The following is a 26,922-nucleotide window of genomic DNA, read 5'->3' as shown; positions in this document are numbered from 1 at the left end:
AGCATTGTATATAGACTAAATAAAATGTACATAAACTCTATTCAGTTAATTTGAAAGCATTGTTTAATTTGTGTATGACTTTTGTCATGTATTTTCTTAGATGCTAAAAGAATAATATGTCAGATGGCATTTTATAAATTTTTTAAAATCATAAAAATAGACTTCATACTAGAAGAAATTGGAAATAATAGATGTACATTATAAAATTGTTTATGTCCACTCATATAAGTTGTTAGTTTTCTATGCATATGTGTAAACATGTACAAAAAAAACTATCAAGACAGTGTGATGTAGTGTATAAACACTAGTCTGGCATCATTGAGGCCTGGATTCAGTTTGATTCAGCAAGTCTCTGTTGAGGCACCTATTTGGGGCTAGCTACGGTAAGGGAATATAACAGTGTGCACACTATTGTATTCACTTTGAAAGATGCAATTGAGTTTGATTCTGAAACATAAGTAGGATTTGAACAGTCAGAGGCCTTGGAGAAGGTTAACTCTAGGCATTGAATTAGGCATAGAATGGGACAGGACCTAGTTTTTGGATTTGAAGAAATTCTTGTTGTCTGGAGCACGAAATGTATGATAGCAAATAAGGCTGGGAAAAAAGGATGGGGGTCAGCTCTTGGCATGACTTAAAATCAAAAGTGTAGGAGTTTGGGTTGAATTACTGTGCTATAGTAAGCTGCTCAAGATTTGTAATCACAAATGATATGATCAAAGCCATGGTTTTAGGAAGATACTAGTGTAGTAATTATATTACTAAGTTTACCGGTAGTACTTTAGGTCAGTCACATTGACATTTGGAGCCTTCTGAAGATAGAAATTTTTTTTTCTGCTCTAGGAATATTCTTTGAATTCTATGAAACAAGTGCAGGTTTTTTCATTTTTTTTATTTAAGAAAATTAGATAAGAGAAATTAATGCCTTAAAGAAATTAGGGGCTGCTCCTCTTACTTTGGTAAGAAATTTACTTCTGGTCTTTTTTTTTTTTTTTTAAATATATCTTTATTGATTTCAGAGAGAGGAAAAGAGAGGGAGAGAGAGATAGAAACATCAACGATGAGAGAGTCATTGATCGAGCCCGCAACCCAGGCATGTGCCCTTGCCGGGAATCGAACCCCGATCGCCTGGATCCTAGGTGAATGCTCAACCACTGAGCCACGCCCGCCCGGGCACTTCTGGTCTCTTTTTAACAGAAGATTCTTTTATGTTTTATAATGTGGCTGTTTATTTTAAAATATTCTATTTATAATGTCCATCTTTCTGGTATTAAATGCTTCTGAATGAAAATCATATAAATTTATTTCTTGCCATTGCAGATTTACAGTACAAATTGTAAAGGAAGTTGTAGATCTCTGAGGTTTCCTTCCAGCTCCAAAAGTCTATAACTAATTTTTTGCAACTTAGTTTGGTTTATTTACTAGCTTGTCAAATCAGTTTTTAAAATTTGGATTTAAATAAGTTTTAGCTGATGCCTCAAATTGTTTTTAAATAGAGGTAAAGGGTTATTATTAGATAGTTTCTCTACTTAGATATAGAATAATTACTGATAATGATTTATTTATCTAATACAGTTTTTTGGGAATTTACGAATGTACGTAAAGGAGTTTTTCTGCTCTTAAATTGGTTATCTTTTTCTGTTGGATTTATCCAGAAAAATATTGTTGTTAGTTTTTTTGAAAATGGTAACTTGAACCATGATTCACTTGAGCTAATACTGTTTCTTTTGTCTTTGAATAGTTGGAATGGATAATGGAAAAGAAGCAATTGAAAGTGCTGCTGCATTTCTCTTCAAGACATTTCACTTGACGGATTGTGTTGGTCACAATGAGACAAAGGCTATCAAGCAGATGTTTGGTCCTTTTCCATCATCATCTGCCACTGAGGCTTGTAATGCTACCAATCGAATTACTTCTCATTTTCATCAAGACAATCTTGCTGCTCTTGTCCAGACAACGAAAGAGGAATGTGGTGGTAGAATTTTATTTGGTAGTAATTTAGCATTTTCATTTGACATGCATGATTTGGACCATTTTGATGAACTGCCAATAAATGGTGAACCCCAGAAAACTATAAGCTTAGATTACAAGAAGTTTCTGAATGAACATTTTCGGGAACATTCCACCCCAGAGGTCAAACCTGTGGAGAAAACAAATGACTCCTTTTTGTGGTGTGAAGTTGAGAAGTACTTAAATGCAACTTTAAATGAAATGGCTGAAGCAACAAGAATAGAAGATCTTTGCTGTACTTTATATGATATGCTTGCTTCTGTTAAAAGTGGTGATGAACTTCAGAATGAGGTATAGTTGAAGTTATTGAAGTTTTATGCTAATGTGAACTATCTTAATGAAATAGCCTTTTAAACGGGTGGTAAGCGAAAACAAAGTATTTCAGTGTTGCGGAATTATTTGATTAGGTTGACATCTGGAGGAAGACTGTACTGTTTGATACTTACTTGCATTATAAATGAGTCCAGCATCTTTTGAAATGTTCATGTAGAATAATTAGTATGGTTTAGTACAGCGGTTCTCAGACTTTCTGTTCTCAAAACTGCTTTGCGCTCTTAAAAATTACTGAGGACCTTCTAGAGCTTTTCTTTATGTTGTTTGTATATTCTACAGATATTTATTGTGTTACATGCTTTAATAATTGTTTTCTAAACCATTTAAAATGATACTAACGCTACTTTATACTCCATGGGAGGATAAAACGGAGGAGGCAAATAATATTTTAGTTATATTATGAAAATAATTGTGACCTCATGGCTTCCTGAAGGGATCTTGGAGATTTAGACTACACTTTGAAAACCACAGATTTTATAGTGATGTTTTTGGTACCTAGAATAGAGTATTTAAACAAAAAATTTTTTAAATATGTTTTTATTGATTTCAGAGAGAGGAAGGAAGAGTGAGAGAGAGAGAGAAACACCAGTGATGAGAGAGAGTCATTGATGGGCTGCCTCCTGCTCGCTCCCTACTGGGGATGGAGCCTGCAACCCAGGCATGTGTCCTGACCAGAAATTGAACCGTGCATGACCTCCTGGTTTATGGTTCGATACTGAACCACACCAGCCAGGCTAGAATAGTATTTAAATATTTGTGTAGAATGATTAACATTAATGCTTTATGAAAAGGTCTTCCTTCTATTAAGCGTTATGCATTCTTTTTGGTCATCTTAATACTGCAGAGCAATAAGGAAGATACTAACATCAACCAGGTTGAATTAAAATAGTGTCCCTTCAGGTATGAGGATGAAATATGTTCTTCTTTTTCTGTAGTCTTTCCACTAAATAATCAGAAGAACCCTTTGCCTACTCCTAAGTCTGAATAGAGATCTCCCATTTGGTAAAATTATACTTTAAGACTTAGAGAATGTTTAGTATTACAGAGTTTTCCCACCCAATGTAGTATTTCCCACCCAATGTAGCATACTATCCAAATGTCAATACCCATATAATAAGGTCTGCTAATTTAACGATGGAAGTTATATATTTTTCTTTCTTAGTGTTTGTATTTGGATGCAATTGTACAGTGCTAGTGCTCCATGGATCTAACAGTACTGACATGTAGAATGCTTTTCGTCATCTTGCCTTCAAAGATATCAAACTTTCAGTTGCTTTGCTAATCTAAGAACAACTAACCTAGTAATTTCATAGGAAAAAGTATTAAGACTACAGATGACCCTTGAACAGTGTGGGGGTTTATAACCCTGCTCACCGCCCATGCAGTCAGAAATCCATGTATAACTTTTGACTTCCCCCAAAATTAACTACTAATATCCTACTGTTTTTTGTTTGTTTTAAAATATATCTTTATTGATTTCAGCGAGAGGAAGGGAGAGAGGGAGAGAGAGAGAAACATCAATGATGAGAGAGTCGTCATTGATCTGCTGCCTCCTGCACGCCCCTGACCGGGGATTGAGCCCGCAACCTGGGCATGTGCCCTGACCAGGAATCGCACCAAGATCTCCTGAATCCTAGGTTGATGCTCCACCGCTGAGCCATGCCCGGCCTGGCATTAATATCCTGTTGACAGGAAACCTTACCAATAACATAAACAGTTGATTATCACATATTTTGTAGGTTATGTGTAGTATATGCTGTATTCTTATAATAAACTAAACTAGAGAAAAGAAAATGTTAAGAATATTGTAAGGAAGAAAATAATACGTTTACAGTATTTATTGAAAAAAAATTGCGTATAAGTAGACTCATGCAGTTCACACCCATGTTGTTCAAGGGTCAACTGTATTTTCTCATGATGCTTGGTAAGTTCTGTTCTTTGCTCTGTTACATTGTTATGTGTGGATGCTAAGCTTACAGTTAACAGCTCACCACTTTTATTTCGTTCTTTTTCTTTTTTTGAATTGGGGGTTTTGCCTTTATCTAGCATTTCTGTTTTTCATTGTTCTCATAGATAGCAGTGATTCTGAGGTCAAATCTGGGAGCAATTCCTGAATCTTGGGATATGATGCATCAGGGTCTGAATATCTGAACTTATTTGAAGAAGCTAGGTTATTCATTACAACTTTTTCCCTTACCATAGGTAGCATTCAGTATTTATGGTATGCCCTTTCTTGTCATAGCTAATATTCTCTGTAGGAGAAGATACAAGCAAAGTGAGAATGGACTGCTTCTCCCACCTTCCCCAAGGAAAGAACATGTTCTGATTTTATTTCCTTGCTTCAAACATTGATAAAAGTACTTTTTGTTATTTCTCCTAGTTCTGTATGCCTAGATTTGTTTTAGAGATTTAACCTTATAGACCCTACTATTACAGGTTTTAAAACATATATTTGTCAATATGTTTGTGTTTATTGTGTTTTTGCCCCATTTTTCTCATATTCCTCTAATTTTTTCAGTTTATGGCTACAGTGTTAGCCATAGTTTTTTATTAGAATCCAATCAATTTTTTATTTTAGTCTCCAGTATTGCAGTGGAAAACAAAGTTTTTTATGCAATATCCTTTTTTGATACCACCTGTTTTTTACACAAGTCTGTCTATTTTTTAATTTTGAAAAATATATCACTGTAGAATATTTAGAGCACCCTTATACACAGTATGAAGGAACTAAGTTGTCATCTGTAATCTTAGCCACTGTAAATATTTTGGAATGTGTATATTTTAAAATATTAATACTTTAAAATTGGGTCATAAAATATATGTAATTTTGAATCTGTTTTTTGTCACTTCTGTACATTTTTTGACAATATTCTATTATGTAATAAATTTTAATGGCTGCAGAGTATTATATTTATCACTATAAACTAGTTTATTAAATTTATACTCTGCTATTTATGAAGATTTATTATATCTAGCCTACCCTGTTATAAATAACATTGCAATAAGGACTCTTTGCTAAATATTTGCTCATATATATTTGCTTGAATATATTTCTATCAGTGAAAAGTTTGCATCCAAAAGTACTAACAAAATAATTTCCTGAAAGAATCTACCAGTGTATATTTCTACCTGTAGTATAAAAGAGTGTCCTTGTACTTACATATTTTCCAGTCTTATCATACTTAAAAAAAAAAAAAAAAAAAAAATCCTTGCCTGTTTAGTAAAGAGAAAATGGTAACTCAGTTTTGATTACATTATTTTATTATTACTAAGGTTGAAGCTTCTTAAAATATATTTTAGGCTACTAACTATTATAAGAATTGCTAGTTTTTTATTTTATGAAGTTGAGTTACTTATTTTATTTCTAAAAGATTTATAATGAGATTATTGGGGGGAGATATTTTCATTTAGTAATCTTTCTCTGGTGTTATACTTAAAAGGTAATCCCCAAAGCATGATTGAACCTCCTATTTTTTGTAAAAAAAACTTTTTTTTCTATTTAACCTCACTGGTTTTGTGTAGAATGTTATTTGGGTCATATGTATCTTTTCTCTGTATTGTATTTGTGGACACATAACTGAATGTGCCCATATTGCATACTCTAAAGTGATACAGCCATTTTCTCCCAAGCTTTTGTTACTTCCACATTGTCTATCATTTTAGGTTATTCATTCCTACTTTTACTTTATAAGGGATGAATTTTTTTTGAGGAAAATTCAAGAATTATTTGCTCTACTTTTAGCTAAACGTAACATTTAGGAAAGGTCAAGGTAACTGAAGTATTGCACCTGCTATAATAGGTCTCTTAAATTTTGTAATCTGTGTTGGGGAAAGCACTAGCCATATTTTTTATTTATCTTAGTTGTATGTTGCTTTCCCCCAGTTTTATTACGCGTAAGTGTTAGAATGATGAGCTGAATATGGCATGATAAAATAGTTGTAACCAGAAGTACTGTTAATTCTAGAAAGGCAGATCTGGTTTAGCGGCTGTATTTGTAAAAAATAAATTCTGTGTGAGTCAGCCATGGGAACTACAAATTCAAGTGGTTAAAAGCATGGACTTTGAGATCAGACACATATATGAATCCTAGTTCTGCTGTTTATAAACTGACCTTAGCCAAGTCACTTCTCTTTTCTTACTTGTTAAAGTGGAAAAGTGACTGACTTACCATATAGGTTGGCTGTGAATATATGGTACGATATAGTATGATTTAAAGCTTTTGAAGCTCTTAGATTAGTGCCTAACAGATGGTAAGTATTCCTTATGTATTGCTATTGTAAATAGTGTTACATAGCTAGCAAATAATAAAATTTTATTATTAAAGGAGTAGTCTTATACATGTGTGATAATTCAGTTCAGCTCTTAAGGCTGCACCTGGTCACCACACTAAGGGAGATAGAATCCTATTGGAGGTCTAAAGGAGAGTTGGTTGGTAAAGGAAATGGAAATAATGTCTTATGATGAGCGCTTGAAAAAACTAATTTGTTATACTTTCCAAGAGAAAGCTATGGTGGGGTAGGAGGATGGACATGATATTTGAAGAGCTGTCTGTGTAAAACGGATCGCCCAAGGATTATCACTAGGACTTCTGGGTAGAAGGTATATGACAGCTCTCAGCTCAGCAAACCTTTTAAATTTTCAGAGTTCTTTAAATGCAATGAGTACTTTGGGTGAGTAATGAGATCTTTTATCGAAGATTTAGTCACGTTTGTCGAATGATCACTTTGTCGGTATTTGTAGAGAGAGTTGGATTTTGATGACTTATTTAAGATATGGAGGAAAGATACTATTAATATGTTAACTTTCATACATTAAGAGTAATGGGTAGAAAAATCACGTTTGATATAATGAGTTGTTATGACTAATTTGTAAGAACACATGGGTTGCATATATTGAGAATATCTGTAATGTATTGATATGGGAAAGAAATAAAACACATTTTATTAGTAAAATAAAGGATACATTTCTGTGTTTTAATAGTATTTGAGATAAAAAACATTTTGGATAATATTTTAATGATAATTTTGTAAATGTAAATTAGTCTGATTATTAGATTTAGAAATTGCTGTAAGCATTCATGTAAATCTTTAAAATTTGATACATTAATTTTGCTCAGCTTCCTATATACATGTTGCAGACACATACATACACACATATGATAGCTGTAAACTTGTTTGTCTAAGGCAGTTAAAATCAGCATATTTTCTTTCTAAGAATTAAGGAGGCTGTCAATTTGTTATGTATGTGAAAATGTAAAGTAAGCTTTTAAATATATAGTAGTACCTAGCTGTAACCCTACTTACTACACACCTAATTAATTATAGTATGTGGGGAATAAATAGTGTTCACATTTCAAGTAGTTTTAATTAAGCTGTAAGTGACCTTGATTTTGCTTTGTTACAGTATTGTGTTAGATTAAGTACCTGTAAATAATGAGCATTAATTATTATGAAAATAGAATTTATCTAAATTCTCTGCAATGCAAAAACAGATTTACTTAGCACATTTTTCTTGAGAGAAAAATAAATGCTAAATAAATGGTGTCCTCATTTTCATGGCCATTTTTCTTTGTTGTTTAAGACTTTATTTTGGAATGTATGAATATTTAATAATGTTTTATGCCACAAACCAAACAAAGAATAATTTACAGTGTTATAAATAATATACTCTGTTTTATGTAATTATTCTGTTACTCAGGTCAACATGGACTGTTAACTCAAAACCTTTTCAGAGTTATTCAGTTTTAAATGTTTTCTTTGATCGTACTTCATTATTCTTAGTTTTCAGTACATACATCATTTTAATTTCACATGCAAATCTGGAATTGCTTATTATCTCTAAGAAAGACATTCCCAAAATTGAGTACAGTAAGCATAGGCTTACTATAATGCATAATGTGGGCTGTTTATTACATATAGTAGAGGTGCTCTATGTATACTTCCTGTAATTAAAAAAGGAAATGCATGTATTGTCTTTATGAGAATCAGAATGTCTCCTATTTCTCTTGGGGCTTTCTTGGGTAGGCACTGGTACATTATATGTTTTTTCTACCCTTCTACTATGCTTAGAATCCCAGCCTGAATAGAGAACTTATAAATCATCCTGTTTTAATACCTAAGGTTATTCCAGCCTTATGTAATAAACTTCTGGGGCTTTTTAATTTTCTCTTTATATTTTCAAAAAAGTTGCTATAAGAAAATGATGATCTCTTTTGTGAAAGTTTGATACAAGTGTGCTTTGAAAACTATCTGGCCCTGTGTCCTTTTGGAGGGCAGACTTTGATCACCAATTCAGATTTTCCAGTAGTTGCTGGTTTAGTCAGATTTTCTATTCTTAAATGAAGTTTGTCCATTATATTTTTCTGTGAAGTTAGCCATTTCATCTGAGTACTCACACTTTTAGCTATAAAGTTATTTATAATGTAGTCTTATTTAAAAATTAAACTAGCTTTTAGTTAAGTTACTCCTTTCTATCTGCCTTTTCTCTAAGACTTTCCATTTTTGCTAGAGGAGTGTTTGTTTTGTGCTCAGAGCACGAGCTTTTGGTTTTGTTGCTCTTGTCTTTACTTTTTTCCCACATATGTTTTAGCTTTTATTCATGTAGTATGTATGAGTTTTAAAATGAGACATCTTGCAATTTAACAACCTTTAGATACATAAGAAGTTGGGAGAGGCCTGATCACCTTCTAGTTATGTCCAATTACAAGAGATGTACTTCTTTCATAATGGAAATGGGTTTCTTTTTTAAAAATTGTAATCTGTTTACAACTACTTGTTTTCTTTCTTATGCTGTCAATAATAATCATGATAACACTTGAAATATTCTAAAAACATTCAGGGTGGGACAAAAGTAGGTTTATAATCATGAGTACATAAAACAGTTTATTCTTGTATTATTTATTAATTGTATTATTTTTCATACAAACAACTGTAAACCTTTTGCCCCACCCTATAAGGTGATCTCGAGAACATTTGTTTTGTGTCTGAAAAATAAAATAGATCGAAATGAGAAATTCCAAAAGAGATGTATTTTTGACCCAGTGATTAATGCTGACAACTACCTCACATTGATTATTAATTACCTCTCCATTATTTATTTTTTTTTTCATAAAGTTTGTTAAATATCCTTTATATAAAAGGCGTTTTGCTAGGTGGTATTTGTTAGAACACAGTAGATAATCCTTCAACTTTAAAAAAGTTTATCAACAGAGAATAATCATCTTGATTGATAATAGCTTTATAATTTTTTTTTCTTGATTCATATATACCATCTTTTTTAAATTAATAGACTCTTCAGAGCAGTTTTACATTTACGGAAACATTTAAGAGAAAGTATAGAGTGTTTCTATATACCCTCTTTTGTTTCCTAAATTATTTTAATGGAAACAACTGCTTTGTTTGAGCTTTATAATATTACTCATTTTAAAGTCTTTGTCACATTGTTCCATATTACTGTTTTCTGGAGGGAACTTATATTCCGTTACTGATTTTGTGTACTATCATTTTTAGTGTAAGATTTCTTAATAAGCTTTAGAATTTTAATTTTTATGCTGATGTTGATTTCTGGTTTCTTCTATCCAAATTTCCCCTTCTGCCTGTGTTAGATTTTTATGCAGCCATGGCTCCAAGTACCATTTTGGTAGTAGTTCTTTTCAGGTCCTTCTCATGAACAGTGGAGCCCCATGCCCATACCCCAGCTTTGAACGAAGCCTAGCTGTAGCTTCCAAACTGTATGGAACAGTTTTCGTCTAGGTTACCCCATAGGAGCCAAACTGTTGGCCTTACCATCCAGAACTAGAGCCCAGCTTGTCACTTTAGTCCCACTCAGCGCTTTGCCTGTCTTACTTAATTTCTGGTCCAGGCACAGGAATTTGTCTTGTTTTTAGCTTGAAGTGTCTGTTAGGTTTTTTTCTTTTTCTATTTTACTAGAGGAGGTGGATTAAAACATGAGTTTTGTGCCATCTTTTTGTCTTCATCTTAATCTCTAACACTTGTTTTTTTAGAAGGCATCCTTTCTTCCTATCTTAAGCATAAAAAAGAACGGGTTTTTCAAGAAACTTTTAAGATGTTTAAAAGTAAAATACATTTTAGTGTTTTTTTAAAGAGACTGTTATTTTTAAATGACTTATTCTTATAGGATCATCATATATTTTATTGTGACAATGTGTAAAGGTTTAGGTAAAACTTGAAAATAGTAGAATAACTAAATGTAGTATATAGAATGTGCATGCCAATTATACTGTCATGATAGTGAGTAATGTACACTTACTCAACTGTTCTTTCTACTTAAGGTTAAAATTAAAATCTTAAGTTTGCTCAAAGTAAGGGAAAATTAATCATTTTCCATCATTTTTTTAAAAATATATCTTTATTGATTTCAGAGAGAGGAAAGAAGAGGGAGAGAGAGAGATGGAAACATCAATGATGAGAGAGTCATTGAGCATGCCTCCAACTGGGGATCAAGCCTGCAGCCCAGGCTTGTGCCCTGACCGGGAATCGAACCTCGATCGCCTGGCTCCTACGTCGATGCTCAACCGCTGAGCCACGCCCAGCCGGGCTCCATCATGTTGTTTTAATAAGAGTAACTTAACTGCAGCCTTTATAAGTATTTGATGATTCTGGAAATAAAACACCACCACCCAAACCAGGAACTTATTCTTGCCTATATTACTGTTAAGTCTTATTTATATTTTGCTTTATTTTGGTACTTTTAATCCTGTTTCCAGTTTTACTGGTTCTCATAACTTAGTTCCTTGTGCATTTTATAAATTAGCTGATACCCAGAAAAAGTGAAGTGTAATATAATATTCTTGAGGATTGAATTTCTGTGTAGGTAGAGTTTAGTGCGTTTCAAATCCCCCCAACTAGAAAGGTCCCCTAATAAATGCTGTGATTTTTATTGTCTTTGCCAATAAGGAAAGAGGCTAAACATTATTACTTGTGTATTATCAGTCTACCATGAAATGTAATAAATAATTCTCATGCAAATATTAAATGTGTAATGAGTTATGGGTATTTCTCTGAAAAACTGTTTATTTTCTTTTATTATACAAAGAAACGAGCTTACTTGGAATATAAAACCTCACCCACTTGCTCCATTTTATAAATCTTGCCATTTAGATGCTCAAGCAAATTATTCATGTCTGTGCGTAAGCTGCTATTCCTTTTCCTAACGGGCTTAGTTCAAAATGCCATCGCTTCTACTTAGCAGATGGACACCTTCTAAGCGACACCATGCACTTATTATCTCTATCCCTCTCAGCTAGTTTCAGTTAGAGATTAGGCTGAGAGATTTTCTTGTTAACTCAAGAGACTAAATAGTTAAAACATTTATTTTTTTTGCTATGATGAAATATATTTAAATTACTAAAATAATTTTTCATTGATAAGATGTTTTAGAAATGCTCTATGTCAGAGTGACTCCCATGCGGTTAAATTGTGTTTGATAAAACGAGTTTTTCCTTTGAAAAATAAGATTTGGTAGAGAAAATAAAGTTTAAGTTGTGATCATTGGTCTTTGTACTTTAGTTATTAGCTGATTTGTCTACATATAAGGGATTTTTTTGTTTCTATAATTTCTGGTATTCATTACAAATATGGTAACTGTGAAACCTTATTTTATTTATTAAGTTAGTGATGCTTTTTGTACTTATCAGACAAAATGTGAAAAAAAATGATAAATTAGAAACAGGTTTGTATTATTTAAAAATAAAATAAATTTTTTTCTGATTAAGCAATATGTGTTATAGAAAAATTGGAAAAGAAAAAAAATAAGGAAAAATGAAAAGTGTACAACTTAGTAATATTCTTTCAACATCTCTCTGAATAGGACTTGTTTCCATTTTTTTATGGATATGATAACATATGTAAAGAACAAAATTTAAAGAAATAAAAAAATGAAGACATAATTGCCCAAACTTGGAAGCAATCAAGATAACCTTCAGTAGGGAGATGGATAAACAAATTGTGTCGTACTTATATTGTGGAATATTATTCAGTGATAAAAGTAAATGAGCCATCAAGCTATTTGGAGGAAACTTAAGTGAATATTGCTAAGTGAAAAGCCAATCTAAAAAGGCTTCATTATTGTATATTCCCAACTGTATGACATTCTGGAAAAGACAAAACTATGTAAATAGGAAAAAGATCAGTAGTTGCCAGGGGTTGGAAAGAAAGGCGGAAGGGAGAAATTGGTGGAGCACAGGGAATTTTCAGGGCCTTGAATCTATTCTATATGATACTATGATATACTATGATGGATACATGAAATAGTTATATATTTGCCCAAACCTATAGAATGTACAACATAAAGAGTGAACTCTAATATAAAATTAGGAGCTTTGAAAAATCTAATTTGATAGAATTATACAATTAGATAAATTATGCTATATAAGCACACTGTGTCTAGATCTCAGCAAAGCATTTTAGAGTAGAAACAATATCTTCTAGAGCAGTGCTATCTTTTTGCAGTTGTTTGCTCTCCAACATGGTAGCCACTAGCCACACATGGCTGTTGATCTCTCAAAATGTGGCTAATATAAGTGAGGAATTGTATTTTAAACTTTGTTTAATAGCAATTACTGAGAACATAAATAGCTTCATATAGCTAGTGGCTACTATATTATACGAAGACACATCTAAATTGGACAAACAAGATAGAGAAGTCCCCCAGTGATTAATACAGTTAGGTGGAGTTAATAGTTGATTGAAAAACCTTACACAAAGTATTGGTTTATTGCCATTTTGGGGTCAAGTCTTCATTTTTTATCATGCAGTTTTTTACTTTTGTCCTGCCCTCAGTTTTTTAATGAATAATTTGCATGAAGATATAGTTATTGAGTTTGTGTTCAGGACAGATTCAGTGTTGATAGTGTTTACTGACTTTATGGATGCCAGAATCTGGATTTAGAAAACTCTTTAAAAACAGGAAGAAGAAACAGGGAGAAAGTGAATTTTATAAGGGATTCATTTGAAATTGTGGTCTCAAAATTTATACAAAGTACAGGATATGGAAATTTTGGCTAACTTGAATTACCTGTAGAAAAAAACCTAAAACCAAATGTTTTTGTTTGGCTACACGATTCGGTTTGAACCAGCAGTATGATGTTACCATTTATGCTGTGTTCAGAAAAGTTTACCATCTAGTCCAAAGTTGTTTTAGTCTCTGTGATCTGCTCTGATCAAATTATATTTAAAATGTGATGTTTAGTTTGGGATGCCAGTTTTTAAGAGACTCAGTAAAAGGTTTCCTGAAGGAACCTGGATGGAGAGTCATCTAGAAATCAAGTTTTATGGCTAATAGTAAAGAATTTATGTATGTTTACCTGGGAAAAAAAGGAATTTGTGAGTGAATTGTGGCTACTACTTTGCCTTATCTTCAAATATTTGAAAGGCAGTCTTACAGAAATGTTAACTAAGGTCATCCTCTGTATATGCTATATATGTAAAGCACTTAAAAACCTTGCCTAGGAAATAAGTGTACAAGTGTTAGTTATTATCATTATCATGATTCATATTATTTGTGTACTTTTCTTACTCCTTGTTTATGATTTATTTTAATAATACTAAACACCTAAAGTTAATTGCTTATATACAAGGCATAGTGTCAGATGCATTTACATACGTTATTTATTTCTTATCACAACCCTACAAAGGGTATGTATGTACTCTTATTTTCCCTATACAAATTAGAAATGGAGGCTCAGAAAGGATGTCTAAGGTCCTGAAGCCTGGTGAGCAGTAGGCTCACAATTTGAGCCCTGGGTGGCTGTTCTCCCACACTAAACTGCTGTGCTAGTATTCATAAATTTGTTAAATTATTAAACTGAGTTGACCAACCAGGGGTAATACAAAGTAGGTAATGACTGGGTTGCTGACTTAGAATGCAGTTACACAAAAGTTTTGAAAATATGAGCAGTGATAGTATCAGTGGATTATACCTGATCTGTATTTCTTTAAATTCTATAAAACACCAGGGATTTTCAGAAACACCATTCATTTAATAACATTTTCAGAAAAAAATATTATATTAAATATAGATACTGATTATAAGACAAAGCCAGATCAGAAAACTGTTCAATTGTGAAAAACTTTTATAACAGAATGATACTTTAAAGCATTGGGTCTCTAAGCTTTTTTATTTTACCTTCTAATCATTTTTGATATTGCATCCCTGGTATAAATGTAGTTATTTAATTTTAAATTACATACATATGCTATTATAACTTATAAAACATACATAGAAATGGAGAATTAGAAAGAATACTGTTGTAAAAATATTTAACTTTATTAATGGTATTAAAATGTGATTGAATATACATCAATATTTTTGAGTCTTTGTTTAACACCTTGTAATGCTCTGAAGTTCTGGTTCTGTATTCAGGTCAATGCAATATTTCATCTTTAGAACAATGGAGAGCCATTGCAAGTTTGTTGATAGACTTATTTTTGACTTATCAGTGAATTATTTACCACTGACTAGAAAGAAACAAAAATAGACTGACAAACCTTTTATAAATATTGAAATTTTATTTGCTTTAAAGCCTGTTTTAGTGATTAAATACTTTTTTTGTTCAACATTTCTTGACTCACTTGAGAAATAGAAATAAAACAGGACATTAACATGACAGAATCATGTTTTACTTGGAAATGTTTTGCCTCTAAATATTTGAGTAAACCCAAAATCCAGGTATGATTTTTTTTTTATTCTGTGGCTTCACAAACCCTCAGCATATCTCTGCATACCCTACTTTGACTATGGCTTTATAGTTCTTATTTAGGTCCATTATATCTCTTTTATTAAACCATTTTTTCATAGGATTAATAGTATAATTTTCCCTGGTATATTATTTAAAGATTTATCATTACTTTATATTTAATGTAGGACCCACTATAGCATTTTTCCAATGGGAATAAAAATGACATAATTCAGAATACGGTGGAAAGTGGGGATTACCTTTGCTGAGAGATTAACAAACTATACTTATCTGTTAAATAAGAAACAAGAAAGCAATGCCCCTAAAGTTAGTCTACACGTGTTCTGAAATATTTTTTTTTGGCATCTCAGGAACATAGTCTGAGGTAGTTAACTTTTTGACTGATTCCATTCATCATTGTAATTTGATGAATAATTACTTTAATTATTTAAGTTACTGAAAAAGGATTTATAATAACAATAGGAACTCTGAGAACCTTGTCTGCCTATTCCTATTGTGTCTCCTTTAAATCTCATATCCTTAATTTATAGGCAGGATAGTGACACTTGCCTTTTTATTGTTTGAGACCTGCATTCTTTTTTTCTTTAAAACTCTCTAGTTGTCTGCTTTGTACCCACAGATAACTTTCCTTCCCCGTATTTTTCAATTTGATCGTGTCTGGAATTGTGTCAGTGCATAGAGCAGTGATCCAAACAGCTGTACCTTTACAAACAGTCACTCTCACTGCCAAACTACTTTGTAGTGCAAATCTTGAAGGAGAACTGCACCTGCTCTCAATGTGGATAAAAATGACAAATGTTAGGAAAAGAATAATTTTAGGATTGCTTTAAATCTGATGGCAGCTGATCTCAGAATTCTGCTGGGGATTCTTCATCTGGGAGTTAAGAAGTCCTGCTATTTAGAGTGAAAGAGCCTCCTTGTTTTTTCTGCTAGGTCTTAGGTGTGTTATTTTAAAGAAATAATGTGCTCTTTGTGCTATGATCTTGAAAGTTTTCTTCCATATATACTGGTGGTTTCTTAAAATTAAGTTGTGGACTAAACATTTTTAACTGGAATCGCTAATTTATCATGTATGAACATTGAATTTCAGATTAAGTCACCTTGAGTAGCAAAGAGTATGTGTAAGGGTAACTCCACCATGAGAAATTATTTTCTTATGGAAGAAATGGTGTCAGTTTAAGAATAACACATTGTTTGAGAGTTGGTAGAATATAAGGGACATTTCATGTTTTACGTAGAGAGCATTTCCTACTATTTGTTTGGAGTATGGGGGAAAGTAACTATGTATGTAGGTATTGCAATTATCTGTTATGAATTTGCTGGTTCTTTAATATCATCCTTAATGTTAAGCACAGGCTTGTTCCTGACAGCAATTCAAAACAGTTAAAATACTGTGAAAATTATATTCAGTCCTTATCTTTTAACAATAAGCAGTTGTTTTAGTTAATTTTAGTATTTTAAGTCATTTGCAGGATGAGGCAAAAGCAGGTTTTCAGTAGTGAGTACACTAAACAGTTTATTCCTGAATTATTATTTATTTATTATTGTATTAGTTTCCATACAAACAACTGTAAGCCTACTTTTCACGTACTATACAAGTCACCCGTTAAAGTGTTCAAATAAATGGTTTTTAGTATATTTACAGATATGTACAAATCTCACCAAAGTCAATTTGAGAGCATTTTTATCACCTCAGAAAGAAATTCTAAACCGTTATCTACTATCCCCCTACCTACCCCCCACCCCCACTCCCCTCAGCCCTAAACAACCACTAATCTGCTTTCTGTTTTGGATATTTCCCTACTCTTTTTATGGCCTAGTTGTCTCCCCAGGCAAGATCTCAGGGGCAGAACTCTGTGGAGTTGAGGGTGGAAACAATAGAAAGCTGCTCTCTGAGTGGCAGCCTTGCTTTAGGAGCTGAGTACTTGAGGGAAGGGGGAGGTGGGAGCCTGAATTCTTGGCTTACCTCTCCTTGTGTGCAGTCACTGCCTCATGACCCAGGGTGAGAGTGATTGAGTGATTGGGGCCCCAGCATTTTCTATGACACTTAGCTCTGCGGAAGAGCTGTTCCATGATTGGAGGCTTGGTGGAAGAAAGGTGGCCTTGTGTGTAGATAATGTCAGTAAAATGAACAGCAAGAATAAATTATTTATTAAATATTTAATGTCTCATATATACTCAACATACATTTCTATTTTTAATAAATATTTGTGTGGAATCTCTGAGAACAGTTAGAATTTGGTTAATATAAAATCTTCACATGCAAAATTACAGGGTAACATTTCTGGAGAGGAGAAAAATATATATCTCCAAACTGTACTTGAGAAAATCTAAAGACTTTTCAGAACAGTTATTTCATAGTTTTGTAACTGAAAGTCTCTAAATCCTAAAACTCATTCTCTCACTCAGGAATCAACTTAGTCTTCGGCAACTGTTCTGTATAGTTGAGTAGGATTTGCATGGAAACTTTTTACAATGTTACATAAAGCACTTGCAGTACTGTGTTTTAGATTTGGGATTTAATAAGCATTAAAAATTATTAATAAAATAATTTAATAAAATAAAATTTAATGAAAATAATCACTAAGCTTTAAAAATTTGGCATGTCTTGATTCATTCAAACGTTCTAATGGTTCCTTAACTCTAAAATGATGACTGATATGTAGTAAGTTGTAAGAAAAATGGTACTCTATTTGGGTAAACTAGAATAGTATATTAAAAAAGCAAATTAATTTTAGAATTTCATTTGGGTATGTCAAGAAAAACCAAATATAAGAATTTGATACTCTGTGGTTTAGAGTTTTATATATAAATCATAATTATTTTTTAAAAGTTGAGTCACACTCTTTAATTATATAATTGCAGATAGCCTTTATAAAGTCAAAAGCTCCTTAGCAATATGAAGAGTCCCTTTTCTTTCCTAAGTTACATGGTAAAGCCCGTTTTTTGTAAAATAAGCCTCTGTTGGGTATGGTGTTAATAACTTGAAAAAGTTAGTTTTGAGATAACTTGTTCTGATTTTCTTCCCCTTCTAAGCTATTTGAACTGCTGGGACCTGATGGACTTGAACTTATTGAGAAGCTCCTTCAGAACAGAATTACAATTGTGGATAGATTTCTTAATTCTTCAAATGATTATAAGTTTCAGGCTCTTCAAGGTAAGGGAGTATTTAGTGGTAATTCTAATTTAAAGGAAAAATTCATTGGTTAGCAAATCCTTTTAGTATAATTATACTTTTAATATCCTTTGGTGTATTGTGTAATTTATTGTTACCATCCTTTTAAAGTAGATTTTAGATATGGCAGATTAGTAAAGAATATCAATGTCCTGAATGAAAAAGGGTGGTATGGCAAAGATTCTATTTATGTTTAGGTATGGCATTTTTTTTGTAGCAGATTTGAATAGACAAAATTTTTTTAAAAGCAAATACATACAATAATTACAATGGGCCAAGTAGTAGTATACTTTCTCTCCAGCTATTTATTTTGAAAACTTTCAAACCTATTTAAAGGTACAAGGATTGTACAGTGAACATGCCCTTTATGTAGATTTGTTAGTCATGAACATTTTGTTTCCCCTCCCCCTCCTCTTCTTTCTCTCTTCTCATTATAATTCTCTACATAAATTCTCATGCACACAAGTGTGCACGCACACACACACACTCCTACTTTTAAAATTTGTGCTAAACGGTAGAAGTTGCAGACATCCTAATAATTTGATATAAGATGTGCAGCGTACATGCAAGAGCAGCAACAGTCTCCTACTTAACAGTAATACAGTTAACCACACTTAGCAAATTGAACCTTTACATTGCCATGTATTACATATATTTTAACCCCAGAAGAATTAGGGAGAATTGTCTAGGAAGCCAAAACTATAACAAATGCCTGACTTACTATGGCACAACTGATGCCAAACTCAGGTTTTACCTGATAAGCAGGAAAACTGATTTCTTACCAGTTTACCTGAATGTTTCTTTATAGCTTTATAAATAGTTTGGAATTTTAAAAAAGTGTATGAGCATAAGAAATTAAACACCCTTCTTCAAACTCATCATCTATCCTCCTATATTATGCCATCTTTTCCTTACGTTTATTAGTATGGCACTAAAAGGAAATTATAAAAACAGCCTGGATTTCCAAAATTTCTTATTAATTTCCTTTATCTTGTACTTTGATTACTGATAGTTGCCTTGAGTTGCTTTGAGATTTGTAGAAACTTTGAAGAATTGATATTAGCCACTTTGTGTTTCTATAGGTCTTTGATTTTTTAAGTGTATTGAATACTTATAAACTGCTCCCATCTGTTAAACAGCTCTTCATCCAACATTGCAGTAAGCCAGGGAGTTTAGGAGCATTTAAAATGAGTGTCTGCTAGATGAAAAGGAATGAGTTTAAAAGTCTAGTCTTGTGATATAAATTCTAAGAATTTGTGTTCATTTTGCCAGCCTTCTAAGTGTTAATATAGAGATACTTATTGATTTAACCTTTTTAAAATTCACCCAACTTTAATTTTTAGTTTTAATTTTTTTCAGTTACAGTTGACATTCAATATTATATTAGTTTCAGATATACTTACCAAATATAGTATATACTATATACTTACCAAATGTAGTTATCAAATAAACTACATTTGATAGTGTAGTTTATTAACAAAAGTTTAAAAATCAGTCCAGCCCACACATTGTTTAGGAAGCTGTAGATGATGAATTAGTATTGTTTTACAGTTTCCTTGTATTGATTTTTATATAACATTTATACACAAATCTTATTTTATTAGGATAACTTTTTAGAAGCAACACACTTTTTAACCCATCAATCTGTCCTAAATATTTTCTGCTCTTCTACTGCTCTTCTATGCTGGATCATTATTGATATTGCTAATATCTAAGAATAATAATTACACTATAGAAAATTGGGGTCATTTAAACAAATAGGCTTTAACTTTTCCTAAGGACTGTGATAAAAATTCTGACAAACCATGTATTTTAAGGGTTGTTTACTTTTTAAGTAGAGTTTTTTTATGTAGATGCATTCAATGTGACTCTCCTTAAAAATTTTTTTGGAGGGGATGGGGGAATGCATTACTCTTGACAAAAGATTCTTCGGATCCTTGTTACTTTACCACTGTTCTCATCCATTTATACCTTTTGATATAGTTTTGCATTAATTAGCCTTCAAAATTCTCTCAGAAATATCAAATTATATTTGTACTCTTTATTAAGCTACCTTAGTATGGCAGCAGCATTCCATTCTTTAGTCTCCAAAATGTGGTCTTGGAGAGCAGTAACATCTTGCTGTGTAGAATTTTCTAGCCTTCATACTGGTTTTCTTTGAATCTTTTTATCCACATATACACCACCCTGCTTCATCTCTGTTCTTATAACCAGAAGATGTAAGGTAGGGGAGAAGTAGGTGGGTATAGTGTACTGACTGCTAAGTTGAAGATCATTGTCATTAAATTCTGTTTTCAGGACTGATGTGGAGAATGTTTAGTACAGGGTGTATTATAAAATAAAAATAGTTAGCTCATGCTTTCAAGTGAAAGTGGTGTGAGTAATTACATAGACTTTTTTCTTAGTAATTACATTCTGAAAGAATACAAGCTTCTGCAGCATTGTTCTTCAGTAAAAGTTTATGTTAGAACTGCTGTTAAGCATGTGCATTTCATTTCTTCTTGTCTCTACCATCGCTTAACCCATCAAAGAGAACCGTATATTTAAGCATTTCCTGCTCCACAACTTGATTTTTGTATTGCCTATTGTGCTCCATCTCACAGGACATATATTCTGTATATTCTGATTGTGGCTTTATAGCAGTATTCTTGAGGCAGACATATTTTCTTCCTTTAATTTCCTTAATTTAGAAGGTCACAAGTGTATATAATAGGATTTTGTTACAGTCACATTTGTTTAAAATATTAATAACATTAATTAAAATATTAATGTAGCATTTAGTATGTCACCAAAAGTTTTCAGTTTCACACACATCTTTAACATTCATTTTTTATGTCATATTTTTAAAACTCCTGCTTAATAGCTGATTATGTGACTTTGCAGTTTAACTTTCTTTTAGTTCAGAGTATATGTGGAAACTGTTATATGCCTCATTATTTTTCTAACACTGAAAGTTAGTATATTATAAATTTATAAGACTTACTTAGTAAGATATATAAGACATAGATAAATACATTTTTTAGAACTGCAAAACATAGTAGTCCTAAAATAGATGGGATTATATCTTATTGTATAAATTTGAGACTTACAAAAAGCCATTATACAGAGGAGTTTTTTCATGTGATTGGAAGTTAAAATGACTTATTCAAAATTATGTCATGAGCTAGTGACAGATGCCTGAGAACTATGAAGATACGACTTAAGGTGAATTTATTAGAAAGCTGGTTTTCCCATCTTGATGCTGTGCTTAATCCCTTCCTTGCTCTGTGTTAGATCTTGGAATCTGATAAAATAACTTGCACTGTGCTCCTTCAGAGTGCAAACGAAGTCTCAGTGTTCATTGTCTCCCTAGCCTAGTAGCAGTGCCTGAAACCTAGTAGGTCCTCAGTACAATAATGTATATTGATGTAGATTGCTTTCCACAACATTGTTGTCAGTTCCCTTAGGGCTGCAGTGAACCAAGATACTACTACTTGGAAAGATTTAATTAAACACAGAAGGTAATCCTGTTGGAAGAAAATCTTTTCTCAGTTGACCAAACCACAGGTTTCAAATTGTAACTTATAAACATTGAGCTTTGATTGACCTGGTTTCTCTTAGTGGTTCTGGTCTTCTTCCTTTTTATTTTTTTTAAACCTGTACTTCCATGAAAAGGTAGACCATACTCTTTTTTTAAATTATTTTCCTTGGTTATCTTCTAACTATATCCTGAGCTAATATTAACAAATTTTCTTTCCTGTATATATAAGTAGTAACATATATATAACCTAACACAGTAAGGCCTATTACATCGGGAAAAGTTATATCTAATATGTAAAGAATATCTTTGTTTTATTTTATGTTAACAGCCAATGCTAATTAGTATTGATAATTATTATTGAAATTATATAAATAGAAATTATTTCAAAATTAGAAAATTGAATTTTTAGTTTCTGGTGTCCTATTTAAGAATTTATAACTAAACTTTAGGAAGAAAATATCTGCTGACTTTTCTTAACCACTATACAATATCATTTAGATATTGTGATTTTTAAAGTCTCCTTAAGCCCGTCTGGGCGTGGCGTAGCAGTTGAGCATCAACCTAGGATCCAGGTGATCGGGGTTCGATTCCCGGTCAGGGCACATGCCCGGGTTGCAGGCTCGATCCCCAGTCGGGGGCGTGCAGGAGGCAGCCGATCAATGACTTTCTCATCACTGATGTTTCTATCTCTCTCTCCCTCTCCCTTCCTCTCTCTCAAGTCAATAAAAGATATAAAATAAAATAAAATTTAAGAAGTCTCCTTAAGATATACAAATTAATGTGCCAGTTTTTAAAAAAATGAATTGTTAGAGCATTGTGCTGTCATGTTTTGGTGAGGAAGAAAATGGTTTTAATAAAGGTTTAATTTGTCGAACATGATGTTTTAAATTTGCTTCGTAGACAACTGCAAGAAAATTTTAGGAGAAAATGCTAAACCCAATTATGGATGTCAAGTCACTATTCATTCTGAACAAGAAAAACAGTTAATGAAACAGTATCGTCGAGAAGGAAAAAGAATTGCTAGACGAGAGAAAAAGGCTGGAGAAGATGGTGAAGTTTCTGCAGAAGGACTCATGTGCTTTGATCCTAAGGAATTGCGGATACAAAGGTAATAAAAGCCAGCAGCTGAAAAAATGCTGGTGCTGTATTTGCTACTTTTATGTATCATTATCATTTCTTAGTTTAGTTTTACATTTATATTATTATTCTAGTCACGTCGTCATATAAGAATAGAATTTTGTTGTATGAAAACCTAATTTTCTGAGATAAGAAAGCAGTGATCTGCTTAATTAGAATATTCTTGGTTGCATCCAGGTGGGTGAGAAATTTAGATTATAGAGGTAAGCTATTTTTAGGTGCTGTGCAGACACTACTAGCTTATGATGTTACCAAAAAATGTGTTGACTCCTGTGTGATTACACAGAAAATATCTTCCTTTGTACAGTTTATTTCTTCTCTTTTATAATGAAAGTCTACCTGAAATAGTTATTATAGTGACCTTGTTTTAGTATATGCTTTTTGTTGCAAGATAAAAATTTCAGATTTAGCCTATTGTTTTTGTATTTAGAGAGCAGGCACTTCTGAATGCTAGAAATGTTCCAATTCTGAACCGGCAGAGGGACGTGGACTTCGAAAAAATACGTTACCCCCATGTTTATGATTCCCAGGCTGAAGCCATGAGAACATCAGCATTCATTGCTGGTGCAAAGGTATGTCACTGGTATATGACCACTTTTGGGTAATATATCTATTGTGAGGAAATGACACATAGATTTTCCCTGTTTCCTTTGTTACTCTAATACTAGTGGGCTATACTATACTAAATTGTATTTAAAAATACTGTGGAAAATGAAATAATGCAGTGTATGTAAAGTTCTTGACACGCAGTAGGTATTTAAAACATATTTGTTCACCTCTCCTTCATTATATATGCTACTTGTTTTTTGGAGTTTTAGCAGATGTATTGCTTTTTTACTAAACTTTACATTATATATTGCATATTTTTCCTACCTTTGTGAGTACATTTATCTTCTAGAATTCCATCTAATTAATGTATACTTTAAGATTTATCAACATAATATGGTTTGTGTGTTACATGAGATACCTGATACATGAATGATTTGTGTGTACCTGGTTTTTGTTTGTTTGTTTAGGCTTCCTTTCCTTTAAATTAGCTAAATTTATTTTTTAGTGCTATTTGGTAAAACGAGTAGCACACTCTCTCTCTTTCTCTCTCTTTCTCTCTCTCTCTGTCTCTTTTTCTGTCTCTCACAAGAATATTTATCATAGAGCATTTGGTTTTTTATTATTATTGGATTTTAATTTTTGATGTTTATAGATGATTTTGCCAGAAGGAATCCAAAGAGAGAATACCAAGATGTATGAAGAAGTAAAGATTCCCCACAGTGAACCAATGCCAATTGGCTTTGAGGAAAAACCAGTTTATATCCAAGACTTAGATGAGGTGAGATGATAATTTTATAGAGTTGATATTTTTGATCCTTGGTATGTTTATGACTGGATTTGTATTGGAGAAATTATTTTTAAAGGTCAGTTAACTAATACAGTAAAGAGACATATGTGGTTGGTTACTAAAGATGCATAGTAGGGGAGTTTAAATTTTTTAAAATGCATATATACATACATTCCTTTATACATAAAACATATTTATGTACATTTCTGTGTATATATTTCTGTAACTTCATGTTTATTTTGGTTCTTTCTACTGATATTTGGTTCAACCTATGTAAACTGACTTAAGTAAAATGTTTTAAAGGTTTTCTGTATTGTATAGACATATCAAATTGTCAAGTTATAAAGAAACATAATATTGGAGGGAGGGGGGACAAAATTCTAAACTATTTATTTTCCCTTAAGTTGTAAATTTTAAATAATTTCAGACCTATGGAAAAGTTATGTGATTAGAATTATGCATATACTCTTTGTCTCAATTTACCATTTGTAAAAATTTTGCCATATTTCTTTTATCTCAAAATAAAATATTTTAAAATTTACTTTAAAGCATACATATTATTTAAAGTTAATCTTTTCTATTACCAAAATGAAGTTGCTTTGTTTTTATATATGAGTAGTCATTCAGAAATATCAAATAATATATTCAAGCAAAAGAACACCATAAAGCAGCATAATGTGTAACCACAGTCAACCAAAATTAACTACATTCAGTATATATGTTAGCATGTGTATTTTATTTTACAAAATCAAATGATATAATAAATATTGTTTTTTGTGTTTGTATATATACTTACATATATCTTTCTGTGTCATACATATTTAACATTATTTTTATTTACCATACAGTATTACATTTTATGCCTTTATTACAATTCTTTATTGTTACAATTCTAAGTTGTTTTTCTACAATAAGTTTTTATAGTAGACCAAAATTGTAATCAAACCTTTACTAGTAGATTGAATTCTGTGAATTAGAATTACCTGTAGAACTTTTCAAAATCCAAATGTTTTGGCTCCTATTTAGTCACAATTTTTTGGGAGGGGCCAAGATATCTATATTTTAAAGATGATTTTTTTAAGCTCGTAGGTGATTTTGAAATGCAGCCAGGGCTGAGAGCCTATAGAATTAAATAATTATATACATAATTCTTTTTAAACCTTACCAGTCATTATAAGCATTATCATTAAGATTTATTTTATTTTTTTATATTTAATACTATAACTTTTTATGTAAAAGCATTAACATTCATTGTCCATATAGTGAATGAATCAGGCTTATTTTTCTTTCATGCTTATTTCTAAATAAGCATGCATGTTTAGCTCTGTAAAGGAGCAGGTAGTAATTATTTTAGGCTTTGTGGGCCACATAGGGTCTCTGTTTCACAGTTATTATTGTCTTCCTTTTTATTAAAATATCTTTTCAAAATGTAATAACCATTCTTAGCTTATAGACCATAAAAAATTTTTAAAAATAAAATAAAAATAGGTCTCTTGCCAGGTTTGGTCCTCAGGCCATAGTTGTTGGTCCTTGTTCTGTCTTCTTGAACAGCCTGTCATTTGTGGTATTTCTGGAATGATTTTAATTGATGAATATTTCTTTTTTTATTATAACTTTTTTCTGCTTTTTAATACATTTTACCATTTTTGACTGGATGCCAGACATTATGATTTTACCTGTTGAGTATTGGATATTTTTGTATTCTTGTAAATATTATTGAATCTTTTCCTGGGACATTCTGATGTTACTTTGGATCAGTTAGAGTTTTCAGGTCTTGCTTTTAAAGTTTCTTAAGTAGACCAGAATGGCGTTTAGTCCAGGGCTAATTTGAGTACTCTTTAATTCCCAGTTAGTTTAGAGGTTTTCCACTTTGGTTGGTGAGAACAGGAACTGTGTCAGACCCTGTGTGGTGAGACCTGAGTTTACTTCCTCTAATCTGTTCATATGGTTCTCTCCCCGACCTTGGGGAGTTTTCTCATATGCTTGTGCTGTTCAGTTACTCACCTAAAGACTTGAGACTTGAGGGAGACACTCTGCAGATGTCTGGAGCTGTCATATCTCTATGTCCCAATCTCTCTCTCTCTCTCTCTCTCTCTCTCATTATTTCTTTACAATAAAAATATCTCTCCCAAATGGAGAAACTTGCCTTTATGGGAATGGAGTAGGACATGAAGCTGATTAAGGTGAGAATTATTGCTCCACTGAAGCTCACAAAATCCCTATGTTTTAACAGCCTTCAGTGTTTTCCGTGGATTTTTTTTTCTTTTTAAACGAAAAGCAGCAGATAACTCTGGAAATTGGGAACCACAGCAAGTTAAAAGGTTTGTCTTCCCACCTCTCTCCAAAGGAGGCTAATAGCCAGTTGCATTCCATTGTAAGTCACTATCCAACAAAGGAAAAAAGTCCTGTACTCACAGTTGCAAAGTATTGGAAAAGTGAGTCTTACTCTCAAGTAAGGCCTTAAAATGAGAAAAGGAAAAGGGGTTGACGCCACCCCCCCTTTCTCACTCTTTACCTACAGTAGCAGTTTTCACTGGGCAGCGTGTGAGGAGTCCCCACATCCTCCCCCTCCCCAGGAGACATTTGGCACATGTGCAAACATTTTGGGTTGTCACAACTAGGAGGGTGCTACTGACATCTAGTAAATGGAAGTAAAAACTTGGTCACTGTCAGGAGGGCCATTGCTGTATGTATT

The 26,922-nt window shown here is 32.3% G+C and overlaps 1 protein-coding gene across 7 annotated transcripts in view; it reads left to right on the top strand.

The window, feature by feature from the left end:
• Window positions 1–26,922, top strand: part of ASCC3 (activating signal cointegrator 1 complex subunit 3) — a 219,494-nt gene that overhangs the window by 20,827 nt on the left and 171,745 nt on the right. For all 7 annotated transcript variants that reach the window (XM_081140696.1, XM_081140697.1, XM_081140698.1 and 4 more), the window contains exons 4-8: window positions 1,742–2,301; window positions 18,096–18,216; window positions 22,655–22,862; window positions 23,322–23,463; window positions 24,093–24,218. In XM_081140696.1, the coding sequence (XP_080996822.1) occupies window positions 1,742–2,301; window positions 18,096–18,216; window positions 22,655–22,862; window positions 23,322–23,463; window positions 24,093–24,218 (1,157 nt within the window). The remainder of the gene's footprint in view (window positions 1–1,741; window positions 2,302–18,095; window positions 18,217–22,654; window positions 22,863–23,321; window positions 23,464–24,092; window positions 24,219–26,922) is intronic.

Source organism: Miniopterus schreibersii (assembly GCF_964146895.1).
Source record: "Miniopterus schreibersii genome assembly, chromosome: 6".
Lineage (NCBI taxonomy): Eukaryota > Metazoa > Chordata > Mammalia > Chiroptera > Miniopteridae > Miniopterus > Miniopterus schreibersii.
This window is presented reverse-complemented; position numbering and strand designations above follow the sequence as displayed.